This window comes from Argopecten irradians, chromosome 8 (genome assembly GCF_041381155.1).
Source record: "Argopecten irradians isolate NY chromosome 8, Ai_NY, whole genome shotgun sequence".
NCBI classification, from domain to species: Eukaryota; Metazoa; Mollusca; class Bivalvia; order Pectinida; family Pectinidae; genus Argopecten; species Argopecten irradians.
This window is the reverse complement of record NC_091141.1, coordinates 12,089,523-12,116,547: the sequence shown is the minus strand read 5'-3', so window position 1 is coordinate 12,116,547 and position 27,025 is coordinate 12,089,523. Positions and strand designations below refer to the sequence as shown.

Here is a 27,025-nt window from a genome sequence, read left to right as displayed (position 1 = left end):
CTTATTGACAGATACGTTTACTTACAATATATAATATATCAAGAAATTAACTGAGTGTATGAATATTTCTGATGTCCAAAACCTTGTGATAAGGTCAAGCCAGCGATGTATCCCAAATGGCCAATTATGCAGGTGTGATAATTCCAAATTTTTATTTGGAAGAAGACGTTCTACTATGTTTTGAAGATGGGTAGAGTGGATATGATAGCACGGTATTTTAATTCGGATATCAAAGTGCTTATTTTATTCATTGAACTTGGGATAAATACGACAATTCTTATTTGCTTTTGTTTATTGCGAGAAAATTTCTTGAATGACGTTTTTCACTCTTTTGCAGAAAACTGCAAAACTTTAGAAAATAATGACATTGTTCCCAATGTTTATTGTTCAAGTTTAATAGCTTAATATGGATGACCTCGGAAATATCGAATTATCCGGTTGTGAACCAACACACGTACCCTTTGATTTGAATTTGGGCCAAACAACAACAGATGACAGGAATATGACAGAAAAAGTTGATGGAGAGTTTACCTCATCAGCTGATTTGGGGTTACCTTCGCCGGTACCGGTTGCAGAGGATAAGAACGATGCAGCATTGGATGAAGCTGACGACAATAAAGAAGACATCGACACTCGAGATCCTCTTAGTCCTGAACTGCAACAAGGTTATAGGATTCTGAAGGAACTAATGGCAGATGGCAACAAATCTGTAAACTGGCATTTTTTAGAAGCTGTTGATTCAAGTCATCCTGAAACTGCAGATTATTATGAACGAATCAAGAGACCTGTTTGGTTAGGGAAAAGTATGTCCCATCCCTTCTTCACTTAATTATTTTCTACATATTTTTTTCCACATATAACATATTTTTTCGTTTGAATACAGGCATTTGTGGACCAACTTATTAGAAATAACCACAACTAGTCCACATAACTAACTGACAAGAATATTTACTAATCCTTTAGATTTTTTTTAGTAGTCTAGAGCAAAAGAACTACTGTTTGTTTTCAAAATTTGATCCCTGTAGTATAATTTTATTGTGCAATGAATTTGAAAACAATTGGTGTATTTGTTTGTGTAAAAATTAGGATTATGTAACACCATTGTAAAAAAAAAAATTCAATATCTAAAATAAATGTTAACAAAAACAAGAACCTATGATTGGATCAATGAATTTGGTTTAAATTTCGTTTTATGGTTGAATTTGTTTCATTTCAGTGTTAACTAAGTTTGAAGACCGTCTATATGAAACAATCACTGAATTTGTATCAGACTTCCGTCTTATGTTAGAAAACTGCTACCGTTACAATGGACCAGACCACTATGTTTCTAAGAGAGGGCAAAAGCTGGAGACAATGATGGAACAAAAACTTGCTCTTCTTTCAAGGTAATGGGTAAAGAAATTCTTTTAACAAAACACGAATCAGTAGAGATATACTTGTTTGAACACCTTATTTAACAAAATATCAGGAACACTGTCACATCGTGAATTCATAGTCCTTGGGACTCCAATAGTTAAAACGAGAGAGAAATCCCTGTATTAGACACATCTTTTAGGGACCTTGACAGGTAATCAAAAATTACTATGTTATGACTTTTAGGTTTAAAATTTGCAAGTCCCTTATAAAATCATTGGAGTCTTTTGGCTAAAATTTATTGTAGATCTTATAACACTTTCTATGCTGTACCAGAAATATATCTTGTACTGTAATAACTGTATATGCCTTAAAGAAAAAGACAATTATTGCTTCTACTTTATATAATGACCTGTAATTTTTATTTTAAATTCCTTCCACATTGAGTCCCAAGGACTCCCATCATTTCATTTTAAGAGTCCCTAGGCATTTTTATGCCTAAGAGATGCAGAAAAACCTACGTCCGGGGAAATCCCTGCTAATATTTGTATAATAAATTTTGCTTTTAACAAAGTTGTTTTGTTGGTCCCCAGAGGTTCGTTAAAACCATGTTTTACTGTTCTTTGTTTACTGTGTATCTCTGGATTTCAATTACAAATCTTTTAAATTCAAGTAAGGATTAACTATACAATTGCTGTTGTTATTTGTTAAATGTTGACCATGCAATTTTTTTCTTCGTAGAGAACTACGTGAGAAAACATCCATTGCAGCAACATCTGGACAAAATGGTGACGAAAACATTTCTTTTTCTGGTAATTTTCTTTTTCTTTCAAAAAATCAATCTATGTTCAATAAGATGCTGATTTATTTGGTATTCTAGTAGTATTTTGGTTTTATTTAACGTCCTATTAAAGGCCCACCTTTCCGGAGCAAAATTCAAAGGTTTTTTAAAAACATTAATAACAAAAGAAAATATATATCGATGGCTTGGGATGAGGTTACAACACCAAACATATGAAGATTTCCTGTCTAATGTACGATAACAGTGGAGATTCATTTCCCTGTTTTGCCGTCTTGCGCAGTGATAGTCAACTACCGCGCAGCATTTAGGACGACGACGGGAAACATAAAACGACCCACGTTATGAAAATTAACATTTTATTTATTCTAATTAAACAGTTCTGAAGGTGATGATAAGTGTGCTAGTAAATGTATAGTTAATAAATCCTGCGACTCTACAAAATTATTGATCTCGTTTTACATTCCTATTTCAAAAATTAAAAGCCGTTTCGGAAAGGTAGTGGCCCTTTAACAGCCAGGGTCATGTAAGGACGTGCCAGGTTTGTTGGGGGAAGAAAGCCGGAGTACCCGGAGAAAAACCACCAGCCATTTTACCTGGATTTCAAAAATTATATTTAAATGTGCAGCACTGATATCATGTTTGTCTTTTTACAATCCTATGCAGGCTTACGAAGAAGAACACGGACAATAATTCCCCATGATTCATCAGCTCTGCTCAGTCAGCTGAGAGAGGAGGAACTGCGACGTGATCGTGAACAACGTAAACAGCAGATAACGGACAGGAAGGCAGTACAAGAAGCCCAGCTTCAGGAAGTCTTAGACTGGGAAAATAACATCTTTGATGGCAACGTTGACTATATGAAGGCAATGTGGGAGGTTGGTGTAATTAATTGTATAATTTAAAGCTGCAGCAACTTGCTTATCATTTACATTTCCATTGCTCCCTTCTTTAATACAAAAATTAAATGTAAGTAAGTGAAAGCAACTTGCTGCAAATATTTATTTTAAGTTTTATGTATGTTGAATTTTGTATATGAAATATCACATACAGGCTTCAAATTTTTCTTTTCTTGTTTTTTTTCAGCTTCCCCAAATCGGTCACTTTTTGTTCTTATGTCAAGATGCACTAAATATTGGTGAAATTCCCCAGTTTGAGTTGGAGCGTTGTTTCTACATGCCACGTGAAAGTGCAGTCATGCAGAAAGTAATGACAGCTCTGCTTAGTACTCCATTCCAAAGAATGAGGTTAGTACTACAATGCATCAATTGGATCAAATGGTGTTGGTAAAGTGTGATTTAACGTTGACTTGTTCTGGTGATTGTGATGTCTATTTGCACATGATTTAAATGACAATAAATCATACTTAAACTTACATCTAAAAAATTTTGTAAGTATACAATCAGTCGTTTTTGATCTTTTCATTTATATAAGTACTGATTAAACTCCTAATGTAGTCAAAATGAAATGCATGAAATCTTTATAATCTTGATAATATGTTAACCAACTTTCTTTCATGGCTACTGGTATATTTAAAAAGAAAAAAAAAGTGAATTATTTTCTATTGTTCAAGGCAATTGACTGATGCTATAAAATACATCACTGATGGTCCAGTTTTGTCAACAATTGATAGAAAATCTCTCTTATGTGAACATTTCAAAATGTGAACTTCGTTTGTCTCACTAATAAATATCTCTGTCTTCCACAGGATTGACAAGAAGACCCTGATGCCTTACAGTATTTGGGATGAGAAATTAAGAGTTAAACTGAGGCAATGGTACAAAATATTTGCTGATGGCCATGAAGACATTCAAAGGGTTTGTAGTTTGTACTTTTATTATTGCAAAATGAAACAAGAACTTCATAAATCATAAAAAAACTTTTTGAAATTTTTAGTGTGCACGCACTATTATTTTCCTTGGGTGTAGAGTCTGTGTACATCTGCTATGTTCAGATTCCAACTGCGCACACGATACCGGAAGTCAGTGTCTTACACCGTTTGATAGATTTCGCCGTGATTTAGTGACACCAACCTTTCAAAAACATATACTAAGATATACCTGCGATGTTCTTCTATAAGTTAATAACATTGACATTAGACTGTATTAAACGCATTTGTTTTGAGTAAACTTCAAGTGGCGTATCATACAAACTCCTGCATCGGTCATGATATTCTAAGAATCTGATCAACTTTTGAAACTTTCAGAACAATACAAAGCAAATCAGGTTTATATAGTCAATGAAAGAAAGTGTTGAAACGGATAACGTTTAGTACCGGCCACATAGTTAATTTATTTCACATTATCCTAGGTACTAGGTGTACGTTGCAATATCGCTTACTAAACCCTGTGATCACAGACCGCATTTGCTGCAGTTCTAATAAATATATATAAAATTACACAGCCTGCCTTAAGAGAAACAGAATAAAAGAACCATTATAAAATATCAGTCTGAATGTCTGAGCTCTAGATCTAATGTACCCCAGAAAGGCATTCAAGCATTGCACGGGTAAGTCACCATGTGCACAGAGACTGGACAGTGTTCTAGCAGACAACTATTTTGAACAGTGAAACAAGTCTATCGTATCAATATCAATATGATAATAAACACACTTCTATGTAACAAAGAACACACTTAACAAAGTTCAAAGTAATTTCACATTTAAAGTTCTGATGAAGTAAAGGAAAGTACAAAAACTACAATACACCAAGGGCGTAAACCATCTCCTTTAAATAGTCCCAAGGATAATGAGCGAAAGTGCTACGTACACCTGTGCCGAGGATGATTTCATACTGGAAATTAAGGTTAGGAAGTAGTTAGCGAGCACTTAATGTCTTACAGACATGTTTCTAGTTTTATTTGTATTGATAATATGCTGACCATTCTGGTTTTTGAACATGTATTTGTTAAAATTAAATGTGTTGGACCAGAATTGTAAAAAGGAATATGTAAAAAAAGCGAAGGAGTTATCAAATTTTACATCATTTTCTGGTGTTTACATTAATATTAGAAATACAACATCAATTTAAAGATATGTTTGATATTGATTTCATTCTTTGCACCTCAGGCTGCAGTAAAGCTAGGAATAGATGGCAATTTCTTTGACATAGTTGGTAAGTAGATTAGAGTCACATTTGACAATTCGTCCATCTCATTTTTCACCGATTTGTTTCTAAAATTGTACTTGGCTAGTATTAAAGAGAGAGATATATGGAAAAGTAGACTTGCCAAGAAATTATAATTGATGCAAGGCACTTCAAACAATTATGCAATAGTTAAAATTGCAAGTTAGCTTCACCTTTATATAAATTTTCCAAGTGTCCATTTACTTACTTCTTTTGAAGGTGTTAAACAAGATATCATTCTTTGTTTATAACATCAGAAATATTTTATTTACAGGTAGGAAAAACCCATTGGAAAGACAAAAATTCCATAACCTTTGTCCCTATCGGAGAGTTTGGATTGTCAAGTCATTGTGTGACTACTGTCTGGTAAGAGGTTCCTACTGATTATAAATTTATAGGTACTCTTTGGAAATTAGAGTCGCCATGTGATAACCGAATCTACCATAACATGCTAACAAGTTAAGGTTATTACTAGATCTAGATACTGGAACTTTCATTTACTCTCAGATTTACTTTGAGTTTGTAATGATAACAAAAAAAAAACATTAGCTTACTTTGACATAGTCCTCTTGCAACCATGTGCAATTTTTTCTAATATGGGAAGTAGTTATTATTTGGTCTTCATATTTCCTTGCTCTAATAACAATGTGTTTACAGCTGTGCTACCCCAACTGAGAATGACGCGTGTATATAAACCCCTACCGCTCTACCGCTGACTTGTATTGATGTATTGAATGAGTGTACTGTAGCCATGTTATTTATAGTCTTGAGTACTGTCACCAAATCCACAGGTAAATTGGTACTGGATGCTACGCTCCGGCCTCTCATCCAGCTTAACGAAACTGAATGGCTAGTTAGTTTAACCGATCTATATATCACCAACAATGCGTCTGTATCTACTTAAAAACAAAACAAATATTTTTTCAAATTGCATCAACATTCACTTGACTAGTATGTCTTTACTTTAGATATTTTAACAAATCGTCATATTTCTAGTAAAATTGCATATGAAACTCCTTATAGATCTAGTAATGCTCATTGCGTTGCGAACTGCCATGTGTCTTGGCTGCAGGCCGTGTGCAAAAAGTCAAAACACATGTGGGATTTATAAGATGGGTCCTAAACTGTCCTATATTTAGGATTTTCAATAAGTGGTTTGTAATATTATTACAGCAAAACTAACAAGCTACAAGGTTAGTGGCATTTTTTAACCATACTGTAATATATAATCAGCCATCAGCTTGGATCTGGTTACCTACAAAATGTAGTGAGTTCATCACAATGTGATTATTGCAAGCCAACTTATCTGCTATCCGCGATTGCTCTTTAAAGTTTGTTAATGATCTCAAACACACTAATCACTAATAACTTATACGTATCAAATAGTTCTGATAACTATTCATGTGTAATCTCCAACATTGATATGTGTACAGAGTATGGTGGACTGCCAATGTTTTTGACATGTTCTGCAAGATATTTCACTGTTTCAGTTACGGTGGCCAATAAAAGAAAACAAACACAATGCAATTATATTATGTTATTTCTTCTAAATACAACACTTCTTTGTGCAAGTTGTCAAGCATTTCTAACATTGAATTTGTGATTCCCCGGACATCGTTTTCCCACAAATTTTTAAATGCGCAAAATATACCAATAGTGGATTTTTTCAGCATTTTCAGCCTCAAGAAAAAATACATGTGAAAAGTACACTGGTGTGTAAGTTACACAAGTTTTTACGGTATTTGTAACAATTACGATTGTGTTTGGTACAGCTAATATAGCCAGGGCGCCCGCAAATTACCTTTGGATTGGTGGCACAGTACTCGAGTCTATAGATAACATGGCTACAGTACACTCATTCTATACATCGATACAAGTCAGCGGTAGAGCGGTAGGGGTTTATATACACGCGTCATTCTCAGTTGGGGTAGCACAGCTGTAAAAATATATTAGTATCTCATGGCATGACAATGCTACGATGGAATATTGCATATAGATTTGCAACAGGTTTTAAAATGTTGTAAAATAGTTTTTGAGTTACAAGTGTAACTGGAAAAATTATTAGTGCTGGCATTTTAAATGTATGAACTTGTTATGTTGTACAATTGAATTTCTGGTTTATAAGATTGTGTAACATGAATCTGTTCTTTATTTTGGTGATTGCTATAAAATCACTTTTATCTGGTGTTCAAGGTGTCTAAAAGTAACACATTCTCGTGAACCATTTTAGAATATTTATGCTGAAAAAATACTGAAACATTCAAACCAAGAAACATTTCATTTTATACAAGTATCAGATAAAGAGTGCCGTTACCATATTAGATGGTTAAACAAGAGAACATAACCCTTTCTGAATATGTATATTTTAGGAGCACCAAGAATCCATAAGAGATGCTATTGAGTCACAGCCCATTGAAGAACAGCATGACTATCTACTGGGAGTAGATTCCAATGGAACACGTTACCTTCACTTCCCTCAGTTCTGTGGGGCTGATCTAAGGATCTACAAGCAAGAAAAAATACCCGAACCCAAAATACCCTTTTTCCTTGAAACACCAAAATTGGAGGTAATTTATTCATCAACATTGTCTTCAAACTGAAAAGTATGGTTGATGTGTAAGGAACTAAGGCTATTTGTTACAAACTAGTGGATGTTTTGTATGTGATGTTTCAATGACTAGTATGGTACACGGTCACCTTCATCAACTTGGTCTGACTTGGTCGGTACTGTTATGATATCATACTGAGTCGTTCATAACAGTATCCAACCCTAGTGACAGTGCACAGAAGCTGACAGGTATACATCGTACAACTGAATAATACATCACAAAAGAAGCATCCACTGGTTGTGTAACAAATATCAGAAATAATGAAACAATGTAACCACATATGTATTCTCCTGTCCTGTCTTGTGTTATTCCACTCAGATATTTGGAAACAGGACACAGTTATTATGAGTTTCTGTAATATCTGTAATCATTTATTCCATGCAAATTATATATCTTTTGAACTGAAATTATGTTTTTTATTTGAATACCCAAAATCTTTCAAGTATCAAGGAATTGTATGAATAAAAGTGTGCTACCTATATTATTTTATATATTTTATTCATTATCTTGAGTCCTGTGATCAAAGAATTTTCAAAGGACCCCTAGAAGTTCTGGAAATGATAGTCGGTAAATTCAGCGATGTGGTACTATTTCTGATGTAAAGGATCGATGAACAATAATCGTGAATTTGCCATTGTCTAGTAAATCATCATATTGTTGTTATGTAATACTGTATGTTGTTTTACCTGAAACAGGAAGTAGAAAGTGAAGCTATGGAAACCAATGCTGAAATTGATAAACCACGTAGCTCTAAAAAAAAGAAGAAAAAGAAAAAGAAGATTAAACCAGATGTTCCTGCTCCCCCTACAAACAGGCCAAGTCGACTAAGACAGGTATTGTATAATCTGAAAATTAAAAAAATGTTTTCTTTTAAACCATCTAAATAGAGAATACATGGTTAGTATCTTACAATACAAAGTTTTTTTTGGCGTGAGACTTAGGAAAGCCGAGATGACATGACTCAGCTGAGTATTCTGTTTATTCTGCAACCATTATGACATTCAAAACGAAAGCAAATTTCCAGCTATTTACTTGGTTTCCCTTGAAGCGAGACACTTCTTTGATGGGGAGAAAAAGATTCATTCACTAAACTAAATGGGAGTGTACTCCTTTTTACTTCCATGGAAAATAAATAAGCGCATTCACAGACAGTGTCTGTGATTCTATTTAGTGTGTAATGTCACTGAAACGAAATATGAAAATACTCAAAAAACAATAATTACCCATCACAAAATTACTTTACAATACATACCTTTTTCATGAGCCAAGAAAAAGACGATGCCGCAATAAGAAATTTTCAATAGAGTAAACATGACGTCACTCCAGTCAATGTGACGTCATCTTTTAGTGGGACTGAATGACATTACATTTACCAGATTGGGGTCAAGTTAGAAAAAGTTCAGTCAGATGTGGAACAAATTCACATGATCGTATTGACAGATACAGCATTTCGATAAGTGTGTGGGACAGTTGCAGGATAAATACTGGTATTACTGACTGATAATCTCATTAATGTACATGTCTGATATTGCTTATTTTACTTCATAACTTTTATTTTCTGCTTTAAATAATTTCATGATTATTTTTTTGTATAATTTTTCCAAACTTTTACCTAATAATCTTAATTTTATATTGTAGAAAATTAAGACAGTGCTGCCTGTTAAAAACTTTTCGTCGTCATCATCGTCTTCAACATCTGCATCTTCATCTGATGACGATGGAGGTGGTGAAAGTGATGGGTCTGATGCTGATACAAGGACTAGTTTTGGAGATCAGAGTGACTTCAATCTAAATGACAGTGGGATATGTGATGATACTCCGAGAAAAAGGAACAATGAACCCCCAAACAAACCACTACATCGATTGATTGAAAGTGACAATTGTAGTGATACTTCGTCCATTGATGAAGATGGTGCTTGTAAGCGGTCTCGAACACGTAGACTTGTGAGGAATGGTTTATTGAGAGATTTTAATGTATCTGAACAGTCTTTAGATGAAAGTTCTATGGATAGAGATGAGATCTCAGAGGTTAAAGACGAGACTATGTCGGAGACCAGTAACACTGTAGATAGTTTAGAGGACAGTAATGGTGGTGCTTGTAAACCTCGTGATATCAAAACAGAGGGTAAAGTTACGCTTAATAAAAGTGAAACAGAAGTGTGCGAGAGTGATACAAATTCACAAATGTCACATTCTGTAAGTGTGAAAATGGGTAACGACGAACCGATGGATGTTGGTGAAACAGAATTCCAGGATTCGTGTATGGAAGTGGATGCCAAGGGAGATCATCCACTGGACAGAGAAACCACAAATACTAAAGAGTCTTCTCCCTTTTGTGATAGCCTCCCTGCTCATAATACTGAGTCACCATTTAGTGGCATTAGTACTAGTCATAGTGATCAGCCCAGCGATGAAGTGTCAGCCAGTGACGACAAACAAAACAATGTGGATATGTCAGAGTGTGATACAACCAATGACTTAAAACCTGAATCAAATACTCCAACATGTAACACACCTGAAAGCATATCAAACTCAAATCAGAGAGTGAGCAGAGCAGAATCTGAAAGTCCTCTTACATTTGTGAAAGACACAAAACATTTGGATACGAACAGGAGTGATATTGAATCGTTCAACTGTGATAAGATTGACACTTCAAGCATTAAAGTGAAGGAAGAAATTAAAGAAAAACATCCGCATAAGGAAGAGGTGCTTGATCATGACTACTCTGGGAAGAGCGGGGTTGGTCAATTCCTTGACCATGATTATGGGCAGGGCTGTAAGACTGATGTGGACAATGTGAAGGAAGAAAAGGTGGACAGTACAGAGGTTAAGGATGAGATCAAGCAGGAGGAAGAAGAAGTGGTGGAAGAGGTGAAGGAAGTGGTAAATTCTTATTTTTCCTCATATTTTCCTGCGTCCAATAAGTCTGTCTTGGGCAATTTCTAAAAGCTGTGCATGTCCAACTCTCACGAATATACTTTTTCTTCACTAAAAGAAGCTTTAAGATATATATCAAAATATGTAATTGTCAGGCCTAGGGTTGTGTTTAGAGAAATTCAAATATATTAAAAAATTACTTAAAGGATCAGAAGGAATTCTGTTTGGTGGAATTGTATTTATTAAAAGCTGTTTTTTTTTTTGGTTTTTTTTTACAAATGAGTATTGGATGTACACAATTATTCTGTGCTCTGCATGAAAAATGTTTTATAGTAAGCCTAAGAAATATGCTTGAGTTAGATATCTTCAATGAATTTTTTATTTCAGTTACCAGAAATTGGTCCTTTTAAACTTATCGTGGAATGTGTTGATGACCTTAAACAACTAGTTGAATCATTTGCCGAGCAGGAACCAGTTGTAATTGGTAAAGGAAAGAAGCAAAAGGTAACTTATAAAGCTCAAAGATGCTTACACACTGGAAATAGTAATTTCCTTCAGAGATACTATACATATTAAATTGAATGGAATTACATGCACTACACATGCAAAAGATTGTAAATATCAGAACACTTATAACACTCAGTTCAGGGAATCTCTTGTTTAGATTTTAGAACATGATACAAGTCAAAATCACGACTTAATGTTCTATTTTTTTCTCAGTATTTACTATTTCATTCCACTGAAGTTGTGTTTTTTTTTCTTCAAAACATTGCATGTTTCTGTTGAATTTTAAAATTACTGGTTTGCTTGTTGATGTGGGTTTAGACAAGGGCCGGTTTTGACTGTTAAATACTGTATCTTCATTTCTTGATATCAAGTACCATATTTAATACCGTATTTCACCACAAATAAGACCCCCCACCCAGAGAAAAAATAAAGGTCAAAAGTGGTGGGGGTCTTATATGCGGACAACCCGCCTGATAAAATCGATCTAAGAGGTCGCCATCTTGGATTTTTCCAATGTCTTGTCATTGTTGTAACAATCGTATGATAGATGGGTAAGAGCTAGATGTTCAAGTATTGATAATAATAATGAAGACGTATGAGTAAAATTAAATCAAATTAAAATATAAACAATACCAGGGCAGTTAAGTTGTAAGTCTGAAAGCTTAAGGGAAACGGACAATGCTTTCACAACACACTTTTGCAAGAGTCTCGCGGATATTCACCACTGATTCAAAACGAAGAAACACTAAATGCATCATAAGCAATATTATTTTAATCCAGAAGTTTTAATAATCGTATAGTTAGTTTAGGTTACTGTTTACGTTACATCTCCGTCTTTGATAGTAAACATGCGTACGTGAATCAATCGCCGTGAATTGGAAGGACGATCGCCATTCAGACTCGGGCCTATTTAAACTTCACTACACACGATAACATCAAATTTGATCATAAACAGATGAATTTATGTACATTTGTCTCAGCCAACTGAGCAAACGATCGTGATTAAACTTCAGCATGCAGACATGCATCTGTTTGTAACATCGTACACACATGTGTAGGAAAATGGCGTCGGGTTGAAGCCATGCTTTCATATTTTCACATCGAGTCGTGTTTGGGAATTTGATCGGTATTGCTATTGATACAACGATAGTTTGATAACATTTCAGAGATTAATGCAAGTATTAACTACATTGAAACATCCTAGCAAGTAATTTTGTATCCAGAGTAAAATACAAAACTTTGTGGCTAATCATATTATACTGACTGTGTAAAACAAAACATGGCGGGCGAAAAGTAAAGCATGGTTTCTCCAACTGATCGTGAACTACAGGTATGTTACGTTCACAAATGAACATATTTGAAATGGAAATTTATTGAATTATAATCCACGACTGCAAAAACGATGAGTATCAATGACGAATATCTTTGCCGATTCATGTCAAATATGACAAGACGTACGAAACACTAAAACGTGTTGACCATGCAGGTTTGAAGTGAAAACAGTGCCTACATGGAAACATATATCAGTGTATTTGGTCGAAAATAAGATTCAATGAGACTCATTCACGTACCACATGATACCCAATAGCATTTGTGCAGGACTATTGTTTCTATTGGTGATGGAATGATGTTAAATGACGTTATCGCAGGAAGATTACAAAGAGTTATATTCCATCACCACTGGAGATACTAGTCTGGCACAAATGTTATCGGGTATCATGTGGTACTTGAATTAGTCCCATTAGATATATATATATATAGGCACTGTCCACAATTCGTAATTCTTAATAATTAAAATAAATCACATGTGAATTAACTTGAAATAAATGACAGAAATAACCAACACAAACAGTTGTTTACTACGTGATTTTTCTTTGCTGATGAAACAGATATAAAAAAACAGTCCCGATACAAAATCATTTCGGTGACCTTTTTTTTATTACCCCATGCTCAAATCCCCATCCAATGGAAAAATATGTGGGAGGTCTTATTTTCAGACATCCCCCTAAGTCCAGAAATGTGTCAAAATAGGTGGGGGGAGGGTGTGTGTGTCTTATTTGCGGGAGGAATCTTATTTGCGGTGAAATACTTATTTATCAGGTATACACAGTGAAAAGTTCAGTATTGCACATCAGTGTTGTATTTTACACACATATTGTCACTAAACCGTGTCATGTATAAAAATAAAAGTTTTATTATCTCTTTATATTAGACATTACACTTATTTTTTGACCAGAATTAAAAATGTTGAGTAGTTGTTTGTAAAGTTGAATTTTGTTTTGTTACTCAGGTCATTAAGCCACCTCCTCGTAAGCGATGTGTGGTAGACCTCCATGGGAGACTTTTGTTCCTGTTGAAGGAACTGGAACCTTGGGAACAAAAGCTTATCCAGGCTACTCGCAAAGCCAGATTGAAGATGCATAAGGAACACACAACATTCGTCGAGGAAAAGCCAGAGGTATGCACATATAGCAAATGAAACCATGCTTGAAAAAATTTGAATAAGTTGATTAAACATGGTGGCTTTTGATATGGTTGAAATTTAGTTACTCTTTATAATTTATGTATAATTTCTATTTAGAAAAAAGTAACATACAGCTCCTCCTATATGAAATCCTCATTGTACTAAAGTCATATGCCATTGCACCCATTGCATTTAATTTAAATTTAATAGTGCATTATTCATACCAAGTGTTAACAATAATGATATCAAGACACATACATTTAATTAACTAATTACCTTTGGTAAGCAAATGGATTGTTAAAGGTTTTCTCGAACATGAAAAATCAACCTTCAAAATGCAATTGCTTGAAGTCATATGACTGTACTTTTTTATCCACTATGACTTCTGTAAATTACAGTTCTTACATGTGAAACTATGAGACTGAAAAAACCATTGATCAGTAAATACCTTTGCATACTTCATGTTTAATATGAATTTCAGGATGAAAAGTGGGAATCTGAACATTCTGAATCCTCGGAAACTGAGGATGCAGAAAACACTGACTCTGGGAGTGATGATGAAGGTACAGATGATGTGAATGGGGATGTGATAGTCAAGTCTCTCACTACAGCAGTGTCGTCTTCAAATAACTCCATCTCTCAAAGTGGTAAGAATGTATCTGATATTTACTGCACCGACCAGATTCTTATGAGACTGATTTACAAGATCTGTTTGAATAAATATCTAAAATATACTTTTTATGTGACTACATAATAATGATGATAGGCTTATTAAAAAAAAATCATCAAATTTAGAAATGTACTAGAAAGATATAAAGTAACTGATAATAGATTTGACTCTGTAAACAAAGTTATAAGTTCATGGCTAGAAGAAATGTAAAAATTATCTCTACATTTTTTCAGAAACAGTGGAAGATGTTGATGACATAGATGTGAGCTCAAGAGGACGTATCAGGAAAAGACGTATCATTCCAAACAACTCTGAAGATCCTGGAACCCCAAAGAAACGAAAACTAGTCAATGTTTCTCTACCATCAACTGTACCACATGTGCCAAACATACTGCAGCGCCCAGGGAAGATGTTACCTGCTATAGATCTTAGTTCTCTGGACAGCAGTACAGCAAGTCAAATACTGCTACAGACGAGCTCTGGAAATCACACACTACTGCCGTCGAATGTGAAACTTGTGTCTGGAGACAAGGTGATTCAGCCCCAGGCCCTGTCACTGCTACAGAGGCCAGTCCAGTTACAACAACAGATGATTGGCCAGGGGATTTCTCATGCTAAATTACTACAGGGTCTCTCACAACATACTCTTTCTTCCAAACAAGCATCTCACCCAGTAATACAACAGCTGCTGTCCACTTCACATCATTCTGGCCCTCGTGTTAGTCTATCGACATCTAGTAACCCCATCCCTGGAGCAACACTATCCACCCCTCAAAGAACTGTTCGATTCCAGCCTGCCAATAAGAATGTCCGACCACCTGTCGCAAAACTGGCATCCCCAGGTAATTACACGTGTGTCATGAATACTTGATTTATATCATTTTCGGAATCGCTGTTATGTATGAATGAAACTGCCTTTTTAGCCCACCATCATCAGATAGTGGCCTATTTAATTCGCCTTTCGTCCGTGGTCCGTCGTCCTTCCGTCCTTCTGTCCGTCCGTCCGACCGTCCGTCCGTTAACAATTCTTGTTACCGCTATTTCTCAGAAAGTACAGAAGGGATCTTTCTCAAATTTCATATGTAGGTTTCCCTAGGACCTTAGTTGTGCATATTGCATTTTGGGACCGATCGTTCAACAAGATGGCCGATCTTGGATTTTGATAGTTAAAGTTTGTTACCGCTATTTCTCAAAAAGTGCAGAAGGGATCTTTCTCAAATTTCATATACAGGTTCCCCTAGGACCCTAGTTGTGCATATTACATTTTGGGACCGATCGGTCAACAAGACAGGCGGCCATCTTGGATTTTGATAGTTAAAGTTTGTTACCGCTATTTCTCAAAAAGTGCAGAAGGGATCTTTCTCAAATTTCATATACAGGTTCCCCTAGGACCCTAGTTGTGCATATTGCATTTTGGGACCGATCGGTCAACAAGATGGCCGACAGGCGGCCATCTTGGATTTTGATAGTTAAAGTTTGTTACCGCTATTTCTCAAAAAGTGCTGAAGGGATCTTTCTCAAATTTCATATACAGGTTCCCCTAGGACCCTAGTTGTGCATATTGCATTTTGGGACCGATCGGTCAACAAGATGGCCGACAGGCGGCCATCTTGGATTTTGATAGTTAAAGTTTGTTACCGCTATTTCTCAAAAAGTGCTGAAGGGATCTTTCTCAAATTTCATATACAGGTTCCCCTAGGACCCTAGTTGTGCATATTGCATTTTGGGACCGATCGGTCAACAAGATGGCCGACAGGCGGCCATCTTGGATTTTGATAGTTAAAGTTTGTTACCGCTATTTCTCAAAAAGTGCTGAAGGGATGTGTCTCAAATTTCATATGTAGGTTCCCCTAGGACCCTAGTTGTGCATATTGCATTTTGGGACTGATCGGTCAACAAGATGGCTGACAGTCGGCCATCTTGGATTTTGATAGTTGAAGTTTGTTACCGCTATTTCTCAAAAAGTGCTGAAGGGATCTTTCTCAAATTTCATATACAGGTTCCCCTAGGACCCTAGTTGTGCATATTGCATTTTGGGACTGATCGGTCAACAAGATGGCTGACAGTAGGCCATCTTGGATTTTGATAGTTGAAGTTTGTTACCGCTATTTCTCAAAAAGTGATGAAGGGATCTTTCTCAAATTTCATATACAGGTTCCCCTAGGACCCTAGTTGTGCATATTGCATTTTGGGACCGATCGGTCTAGATTTTGATACTTAAAGTTTGTTATCGCTATTTCTTAGAAAGCACTATAGCGATCTGTCTCAAATTTTATATATAGTTTGTTTGAAAAAGTTTGAAAAGCAGGGAAAAGATCCCTCTTTCCATTGTCAGACATAGATCATTCTTTGGTGGGCGCCAAGATCCCTCTGGGATCTCTTGTTGTTGATTTCCATGATGATCCATTTTTATACAAAAATGAAAACTCATGAAAGATTTTGTTCATTAGTATCTCCTAATAACTCAAAACAGTTTCTATGTAAATTAATATTGCATAAATCTGGTCTCGGAAATTATTATAAAGTATGAAGTTGTTAAAGTCATAACTCCTCATACTTTTATGCTATGAAATGAATACAGGTATTGGCTGGGAACCACTTTTATCAGGTACAAACTCTCTGCATCACTTCTGTATTTGTATGATTCCACATAGATGTTCTTGAAAAATTTCATCTGACAAAGATGCAAATTTTCACACAAAAATCCATAAAATTTGTGTGTATTTATACAGTTAAATAATATTTGATGGATAATGGCAAGACTTTGTGTTTGGTGAGAACTGATTGCCAGCATCAAACATATACAAAACTAGAAGACCATATAAGTTCACAGTATTTGTTCAGTATCATGGTCACACTTGTTTAAAGGGCTTAGCTGCATAAACTTAAATTGAAATGTCTGAACTACATAGTTCTATTAACAAACAATCTCCTTATGGTTTTGTAATTGTCTGTTACAGGTTTATCCGTGATCAGCGGTGCAGTAGATCCTCAGCTCCCTAATATATCCACTACTGGAGGCAAGATTCAGTACTATGCAGCCAACATCAACACTTTACCTCCATCAGTCTTACAACAACTCATCAAGTCAAATGCTCTCAAGATCCCACCAGGCCCCAACCAGTCTGGCATGGTCCTACTCACCACAGTCAACCCTCAGGGCCCCACTTCTAGTCAGAGTCAGACCATTGCTGGAGTACAGATACAAACAGCACAGAAAACGCCAGTCAAAAAGACCATCATGCCTGTAGCCAGTCAAGCCCCTGGTGGACAGCCTAAGGCTGGTGTACCAAACACTATGATCAGACTTCCAAATAGTGATCAGGTTACCATGGCTACTGCAGCAATGCCGGGATCAATGATCAAGAATGTTGTTCCCCAGATGAACAATGCAGTCAATATACGTATGAATGTGCCTTCTACAAACTCTGCTATACAGCAACTACAGAATGCTGTCATTGCATCCACTGGTAGTGTGGCGACTACTACACCTATTGAAGTAGTACAAAACATGACTATCGCCAAGAGTGTTAGTGCCGAGAGTGTTGGTAGTGGTACGCTGATCGTCACTAAACCTCAAATAAGTCTCGGCAGTAATTCTCTCTCCCCTACAAACATCTCCTCAACTTCTCCCAATAGACAGTCTTACAAGTATGCCAACAATGTCACTGTGAAAACTTTACTGGAGGCTCGGAAGGATGCTGAAAAAACGCCAATAGAATCCACTAAACCCAATCCTGTTAAAAAGGCATCTGAAATTACATCCTCAGCACCCACTGTGTTGCTTCATCCCACTTCTACTGGAATAAAGACTTTGAAAATCCCTAGCAAAGCTGTGTTGGATTCTGCTGTACAGGCCGTTGTAACGGATGTTCCTACATCTCTCCCAACAGTGAACATTAAAGTCCCGGCCCCATCAGCAATGCCAGCTATTCAGCCACGTTACAATGTCACTAAAACCATACAGAGTATGAAAGGTCCCATACCAACAGCACCCAGGCTGGAGCCTGCATCATTGTCGAGTAACACACCCGTAAATGTTACATCACCTTCACCGGGTCAGAACTCCAGCCAGTCTCTGCTTGCACAACTTCAGACGGGAAACAACCCAATCATGTTGACTACCTTGAACAAAAGTAGTGGACTTGGTAACATGGTCCTTGCATCAGCACCACCACAATCACAAGACAAGAAAAACATGACCTTGAAAGTGATGCCTCAAGGGTTACAACAACCACAGCAAGGAGTAATGCAGGGATATCTGACCCCACAAGGGCTGATTATACCACAAGCTGCTCTCCAACAGCAGCAAGTTAACACAGGGTCAATCAGCAGTCAAACTCTCACTCAAGGAATAATTAAAACTCAATCTCCAGTCACTGTCAACAGCCAAACTGGAACTGCAGGAACTGTAAGCAACCAAGTTGTAGCTCCTGTTAATATTAACAATCAAAATCTCAGCTCAGGAGCAGTCAGTTTCCAAACTGTATCAAAGGCTGCAGCTGTTGTTAACCAGAATCTCTCCAGTACATCTCTTCAGCTAGGATTTCAAGGAGGAAGTATAGCATCATTAGTGTCTGGTAGTCAACAGGTACCTCAAAATAGCAACATACAAAGACAAGTTATTAAAAAGACGGTTCAAAACAGTGGTATAGTGTTACAAAATTCTGTGCAAAGCAACTCTGGATCATTATCAAGCACTGCTTCAGGCATTCAGGGCAAAACCTTGCTTCTAGGAGGACAAGGCCAGACAGGAAATCTCATTACCGGCCTTGTAAAGCCTGGAGGAGGAAGCAGTGTGGTAGGGACCAGTTCGTACAGTACTGTTCTCAGTGCTTCTCCCATGCTCTCCACCACAGTTACATCATCAACTAACATAAAGACATCAATTGGTTCTGACAAATCAGCCAGCACAGTAATGGACGGCCAGAAGGTCCGTATTCAGGCGGTGGGAGGTGGAGCATCAACACTCCTAGATCTTGGAGGAATCTCAAAGCTCCAAGGTCAAGGTCAGGGTCTTATTGTTCCCGGTCTGATCCCAGGGATGAACTTAGTTAATGTTGGAGGTCAGCTCAAATTACAAGAAGGCAGTAACATGACTGTTCTGGGAAATAATTCCATCAATTTATCCACAATTGTTTCCACAGCTGTATCGACTGCTGCTATGGCAAATACTTCGGTGGTTAGTTCCTCTACACAAGTTGGAAATATCTACCCTACAGTTACCCTGACTGGTTCTGTGATGAACTCTGCTGGGTCATCTGGAGGTCAAACTGGTCAGGTTGTACCTCCCTCCCCAGGGCCAGTTCCTCAGTCACCACTTCAGTTAACATCACCCCTACTGGGTCAGCTCACTAACCCTATTGGAAATGTGGGCAACTTTGCAACGGTTTTAGGGCAAATTGCAAGTCCCCTCAACAAGACTGGAGTCGTAGGTCAACAAACAGCCCTAACAGGAAACCTTCAATTGCTAGCTGGTCAACCTGGGATTAAAGTTGCTGGAAGTGCAGGCCAAATACTACGACTGCCAAATCAGCAGATGAACATTCAAAGTACATCACCTTCAGTGATTGGTCAACAACTGTGCTTGTCAGCTAGTAGCAGTCCTATGATTGGTCAACAATTGACTAGTCCAGTAGCCAACCAGGCACCTGTGGTGCTTGGTAACATTTCACAAGGGTCTTCATCAGACCTCATCAAACAACTTGCTGCTGCACAGCTCCAGCTGTCTGGGCAGTCATCGTCGGCTGTTGTAAATCAGATTCCAAATCAGATGGTGCTGCAGGTCCCTGCTTCCCAAGGAGTGAAAGGTCAGGCCATGATCCGACCTACTGGTCAGCAGAGTCTCCAAGGAAATCAGACAATGCTACTTTTGTCACCACAGAAACGTTTGCAAGGTGCTAGTATTTCAGCAGGCACACAACAACCAAAACAGCTAACACTGAGACTCAACTCGCCTGTACTACAACAAACCCAGCAGATAAAAGTCCCTATCGTGTCATCAGCCAAGTCAACACCGGATCAGAATGCCACACAACTGTCAAAGGTCAAACTGAATTTTGATCTTCAAACTGCTAAGGTAAAACCTGGTCAAACAACTGTATCGAAAACTTTGCTCCAGACACCCGTCATGGGATCAGTTGCTATAACTACTATGGCACAGACCCCTACCATTCCACTCCAACAGAAGCTAGGTGTAGCAAAAACAACCACAACCACCATAGGATCATTGCAGCAGGGAAATGTTGTAAGGTTTAACGCACCTGCATCACAGGTTCGTCTACAGATGCCACCTCAACCATCTTTGGTGGTGAGTCTGCCCAGCACCATCAGTAATGCCAGTCCTCTCTTGTCACCTGCTAAATCCGCCACATCCCAAGCTGGTGCATCCCAAAAACTTTTCTTGTACAACATTGGTGGTCAACTTGTTACCCCTCAAGGCGTGCCGGTTACAGTTGACAATGGTGTGTTAAAGGTGCTTTTGCCACAGACGAAGATGGTGTCACCGTCATCGTCTGTTTCTCAGAAAGTGACAGGCACCTCCAATCCCCCAGTGACTGTTGTGTCGGGTGCTAACATGGTGAGATATGTTGTTCCCTCTAAACCAGTGAACGGGACACAGTCCATAAACGTTGCTGGAAACTTGACTGTAAGTACTGCCAAACCAAATGTGGTAACCAGCTTGACTCCCAGTCCTGGCAGTATACTTACTAACCAGTGTCCCATTGTGTGTTCATCGTTTGGTAAAGTGCTTCAGTCTGGCTCAACTATCAACGCATCATCGGTAGTGGTTGGAGTATCATCACTGAGCAACAAAGGGGTATTGTCTCCATCAATTGTGTCTCAAAGTGTTATGTCTCATCAGTCAATTATAAATACTCCTCAGACCGTGAAGAATACGACAGTGAATGTCGGCTCTGGTATACTCCCTCAAGTAATGATGAAAGGAAAGACAATTTCACTTAAAGACCAAGTTGGACTCGGAAATCGAAATCAAGTTGCTGTGTCATCTAACCTTAAAATCAGTCAGCTTCTCAGCCAACAACAAAGTAGTGTACAAGATGCCACAGTGCAACTCACTGGACCCTCCACCATAACCGGTTCAGTCAGTGTTCCTAACAGCAAAGGGTTTGAAACTGGAAATCTGAAAGCTCCCCAGATACAAAGTGACAATAAAACACAGATAGGATACCAAGTGTCGCCCAGCATCAGCAGTCTGATTGGGTCGGGCCAGGGGTATATAGTGATGCCTGGCAAAAAGACCCAGATCATATTTCCACAGCAAGGTCAGCAGAACTCTTCATCACCCTTGGACACTGTGAAAGTTTTAAAGACTCAAAGTTTCTCTGAGTTACTGAAGTCCCAAAGCATTCCCCAGACTGCCTTGCTTCAACAGGTACCGTCCTCTGGAACAGAGGCATCATTAAACGCACAAACAGTTCAGTTAGAAAATCCAACTCAAATTGTCAACACTCAAGCAGAGCCTAAGGCTGAGGTGTTGAATAACAACGTAACACAATATCGATCTCAGAATATTGTGGATAAGAAAAGTACTAGTGTTTGTGTTACTAAGGTGGTTACTATAGACACCAGTGGACCAGATGGTACCTCTGTCACCAACGGTGTAGGGGAGAACCAACATTTGTCGGATAAGGTCAAGACCAAGGTGGACACGAGCCAGGCAAACACTTCGATGGAGCAACCTAAAACCACAGAAACACCTAAGGGGGCAGAGAAAGAGGAAGCTGCCCTCAACCTCCTCTCATTAGCAAACTTAGCATTTAACAGATAATATTGTTCATTATTGAAAATTATCTGTTGAGAAAATTAAGATAATTTAGATTTTTCTTAACCGTCAAGATACTTTTAAAGTATATTAATTATAAATTTTCAAAAGTATAGACAAATTTTTTGAACTTGGATAACTGGAAGGCATACTTTTATAGGAAGTAAAGTTTCAGTTTGAACTTTGAGCAGAAAAATAATCATAAAATCTTGATTGAATGTTTGTCTTGCTTATAGTGAAATTTGTCCTACTTTGAAATGAAACAAATTATGTAAGCATCTTAACTTGAACAAGAATACGATTATAAATCAAGGCAAATCCATGATATTCACAAAGCTGCTACTTACAGTGTAAGTTTGGTATAAGCGAGAAGATGAAATCAGAACTTAATATTGGTTTGGTTCACTTAATTTCTATTGCACTCATGATTGCAATGATTATATCAGTTTGAGTCAATATTTTGCCCTGATGTTTCAGAATATCTCATCCATGGATCAGACTGGAATCATGTTTAACTTACAATGTGAGAATATAAGAATTTCAATTAAAATTAGAATGAAAAGGTGAGAAATAAAATTCTTACTGTAAACCACTTATTTTTTGCAAGATACAAACTTACATGTTATTTTATGAGGGAGCTTGAATGTGAATTCATATGTTTTGCGAATAATTGTAAAAACTTATGTAAGAACCCATGACTGCAATATACATATTCACAGATATGTTGAAAATAATGACTCAAGGGTGCAAAATAGATATACAAGAAAATTAAGTGGTTAGCAGGAGTATTCAGTTGGTAGTTTATATGATATTTGATAAAACATAAATGTGTTAGTTATGGACTATAAATTTAAAGGTATTTCTGCAATTATCGCATTTCGGAATGAAGTTGATAGAGTGCTTTGATAATTAAAGAGATTTTTGTAGGTACATGTGCCATGTATTACATGACTTTTATCAATAACAACAAAGTCCCTTTCAGTGTTCAACAGACAGCTTTTTGTATTTATTGAAATGTTCGCATATGCAATTTATTTTATTTGATATTATTTCTACTGTTAGAATAAGGCATGATCATTTTATCATGCCTATTTGGAAATTATTGAATATGATATATATTTATTGAAAAGAGTTTGAATTATTTATAATTTAATATATGTAAATGGTAGGAAGTTAGATAATGTTCAACATCATATTAAATTGTAATTTATTTCAGTCTCGTCACAATATTGGAAATTTCAAAATCCATAATCAGACTTCATTTTGCAATATATTCATTTGTTTTATAATTCATATCATTTTGGTGTTGAACCATAAAAACAGGCTTCTTGAAGGATAATAGCATCTTTCCATTGCTTAAAAATATCTCCATTTTAATTTTGAAATGATGTTTACAAAATTAATGCAAACTGTTACTGGTTATTGTTCATGCAACAGTTAGAACTATATTGCCATTTTGGAAGAAAATCTTTCCAAGAAACCCATAGTATTTGATACCTGGCCCAAACACATCTTGTTTAGAAGCTAGTGCCATCAATGTTAACCTGTTTGATAAATAAGAGTAAATAAGGTAATCACACAACCTCGGTGTAGTTTTGTTTTTGATCAGGGTCAGGTACCGTATTCGATCCAATAAACGTCCAGAGTACTTGAAAAATTGAAGCAACCAGCAAATGAGAGACATATAATAGAAGCAAATTTAGACTATGCTTTCACAAAATTATTCTACAAAGTTAGCTATAAATCAATATGCAAATAATATCGGTAAGGAAACCTGACATAGTTTTAATATTTTCAGCCTGCATTCAAAGTAAGTGAAATTGAAGCCTAAAAAAGAGGGGAGGTGCACTTATTGGGTCAAATATGGTAATACTGTATTTTAAATTGAATAGCCCTTAAGGTAAAAGCATCTTTATTGGAATACAATTTTTTTAAACCAAGATGCTGACGGTAGTATTGATGTACATGTACTAGATAACCATCAAGTTTGGTGCATATTTTTGTCTATGCTCATATATGTTGTAGAAGATTCTGCTACATGTACATAACACCTATTGCTTTCTTACACTGTGCTTTATTAACACAGAGATGCTTGATGTTTCTTCTTTTTCCATGGAAACAAACTCCTTTGATATTTTGAAATAGGACGTTATACATAATAAGTAAAACTATTTTGAAATATTGATAAAGAATATACCATCAAGAACAGTTGATTTAAAAAATGAAATATTTTGATTTGAGGAAACAAAAAAAAGCTAGCATAATGGAGCAAAAATAATACACTGAAAATCTGTGCCACAGCAAATGGCCTCTTTCATAAAAGATTTATGTTATTTTGAACACCATGACTTTGATAATTTGGATTAGGCGGTGGTTTGTCATCTAAAAGACCATGTGAATTTAATACAGGTTTTAATATGAAATTATTATACCTTGTTTCATTCCTATATGATTTTTATGCCAGCATAACTTTTTACTTTACATTTAAGTTTTGTGTGTTATGAGTGGATGAGGAAATAAGCTACGTTTGACTGTAGACCTGTTATTGTGTTGCATCCTTTTGAAGTATATGCATCATGATTTTCTTTAACAACTTGTTCATGTAGTTTTAAAAAGGAAATCAAATAAAATGAAGACTTAGTGAAATGTTTGTGTCTTCAGTAAGAGACTAATTAAAAAATTTAGTTGTTGGATCGTGTATTCTAGGAATATCATTTGAATCTAATCTGAAGCATGTATTATCTCGCAGTTTCCTGAATAATGGAATTTTAAAAGTTCATTTTTATTATGACAACATGTGAGAGGTGATCAATCATTTCTTAGCATAGTTTTATATATGTGTGTGAATGTGTTTCTCCTTCGTGTATACACACATGTTAAGGAAAGAAAGATTTATTGTTTCTATTTTAACAAAGAAGTCATTCTAGCATGCCATACGGGGATTCTATCATATCTTTATGCTGCTTAATCCATGTTCGCTATGCAAGAATTTCCAAATGTTATAATGGAAGGCATAACAAAATAATGTATTCTTTAGTTTTTGTGTGTGCTTGCAATGAAAGTTTTCCATTTCCACTATATGCACACAAATCCATCCATTACTCCGATCATCATTCCATCAAAACAGACTGCTATAGTGTGGTATTTAAAATACCGATTTGTGTTAAATATGTTTTGTATATTCTGTTGGATTTGTTTAACTTGGATATACGTTGTAGATATATCCAACTATTTCTGACAACACCAGGGTATTAGATTAATTTACTGTAAACCAACCTTTTTTTTGCATAAATTTCGTAAATTTAATGCTCCAAGTTAATTCGCGAAAGTGTATCTCCGCGAATAAATATCTACTTATATATATTGATAGTAGTTTTATTCCACAAATGCTAATCCTCGCAAACTTGTTTTGAAATTTAAAGAAAATCGTGAAATTTAGAAATCGTCAGCGAAAGTTGGTTTACAGTGTATACATAAATCATAGTGAAAACCGGATGCACCATTATAACATACGGTGTGTGTGTGTGGGTGTTGGTAGATATTTGAGATCGGGTGAATATACTACATCTGGTGAATGTTTTCTTTTACGTCTGTTTAAAATTAATGTTACAAGTGTACTGTACAAGTTTCCCTACAAGAGTGATAATAGAATGAATTGGAAATATAGGGCATTTCCAATGTTTGTTCCATATATTATAATAAATATTGACGTTAAATTTGAAAACAAAACCTAGAGTGTAATATTTTTGTCTAAACAACCCTAATTTTTCTTTTAAATGTCTAATTAATATCCTAGTGTGATTGAAAAAGTTCTCAGAATTTTCTTACTTTGTACAAGTTGCTTGAATCGTGTAGAATTCATGTTTACTTGCTTGATTCCCTTCCAGCATAACATTCCAAAACCATTTTATCGTAGATTTCATATCAATTTGACCTTAAAAAAAAAAAAATATCTTATATTTGCCATTCAATCATTTGAAACAAAAGTATAGCAATCATTTTATAGATTTCCTGAAAAATCATCAGTGTATAGTTCTTAACATCATTTAAAATGATAAAAGCTTAAGTGAAATTTGCAAATATTGACATACATAAAGCATGGCTTTATCGGATGTAATCATAATACATCCAATATAAGCTTTTTGTGAGTGAAATAAATGGGATTATTACATTATTGATATACTGATTAGATTTGAGAGTGTAAGTGTGATTGTGTGTGCTGTATAAAATAACTCTATTTTCTTCACAGAACATTGTTATTGATCTTGAATGCTATAAACTATAATGTAAATATTGGTTATTTAATTTTTGGAATAAAAACACTGTTCCATTTCTTATATAACTCTTGTTGACTTGTCTTATCTGGCTAATATAATTTTATCTCCAGAAACAAAAACCGATTAAACAATTTGTTTCTTTGCCCATGTTGGGTCACCTGAGAGGAAATCGGTTCAACCCACTGTGAATTTTAGCTGTTGACATTGCCATTTTGCATCAACCATCTTTCCTACACAATCTACATTAATTAGTCTTTTCAATTATCATAAGGCCAAGGGACCCGATATTTGGCCTGTATTACAAATTGATGAATTGAAGTGCTACCAAGCTTGTTCACATGAATGATATTGACCTTCACACAACAGAACAAAGTGACTAAGATGTCAGATTCCAGTACCTGATATGGGGTCTGTAGCATGCAAGAATTATCAATTAAAGGCTACCAAACAATTTGTAGTCACAGAGGTAAGATTTGCTAAAACATTGTATAATTTTCAAAATATATTTTTGTCTTCAAAAATCTCCGAGAACAGATTTTATTAGGCCCATCAGTCATA

General features: G+C 36.1%; 1 protein-coding gene across 1 annotated transcript; it reads left to right on the top strand.

Moving 5' to 3' along the window:
- Positions 1–81: 81 nt before the first annotated feature.
- On the top strand, positions 82–26,526 carry LOC138329375 (uncharacterized bromodomain-containing protein 10-like). Its single transcript, XM_069276316.1, has 16 exons — positions 82–803; positions 1,217–1,385; positions 2,095–2,165; positions 2,819–3,030; positions 3,239–3,399; positions 3,861–3,969; positions 5,220–5,265; positions 5,552–5,643; positions 7,647–7,844; positions 8,582–8,719; positions 9,525–10,769; positions 11,151–11,267; positions 13,561–13,728; positions 14,216–14,381; positions 14,638–15,246; positions 17,365–26,526. The coding sequence occupies exons 1-16, from the start codon at positions 407–409 to the stop codon at positions 22,194–22,196; spliced, it is 8,730 nt and encodes a 2,909-aa protein (XP_069132417.1). The 5' UTR covers positions 82–406; the 3' UTR covers positions 22,197–26,526.
- Positions 26,527–27,025: the final 499 nt, after the last annotated feature.

Excerpts from the sequence above, each read along its gene's own strand:
- LOC138329375 (XM_069276316.1), top strand. The coding sequence starts at position 407 with ATGGATGACCTCGGAAATATCGAATTATCCGGTTGTGAACCAACACAC. Across the intron at positions 7,845-8,581 it reads TTGAAACACCAAAATTGGAG|GAAGTAGAAAGTGAAGCTAT; the intron begins GTAATTTATTCA and ends TACCTGAAACAG. Across the intron at positions 8,720-9,524 it reads GGCCAAGTCGACTAAGACAG|AAAATTAAGACAGTGCTGCC; the intron begins GTATTGTATAAT and ends TTTATATTGTAG.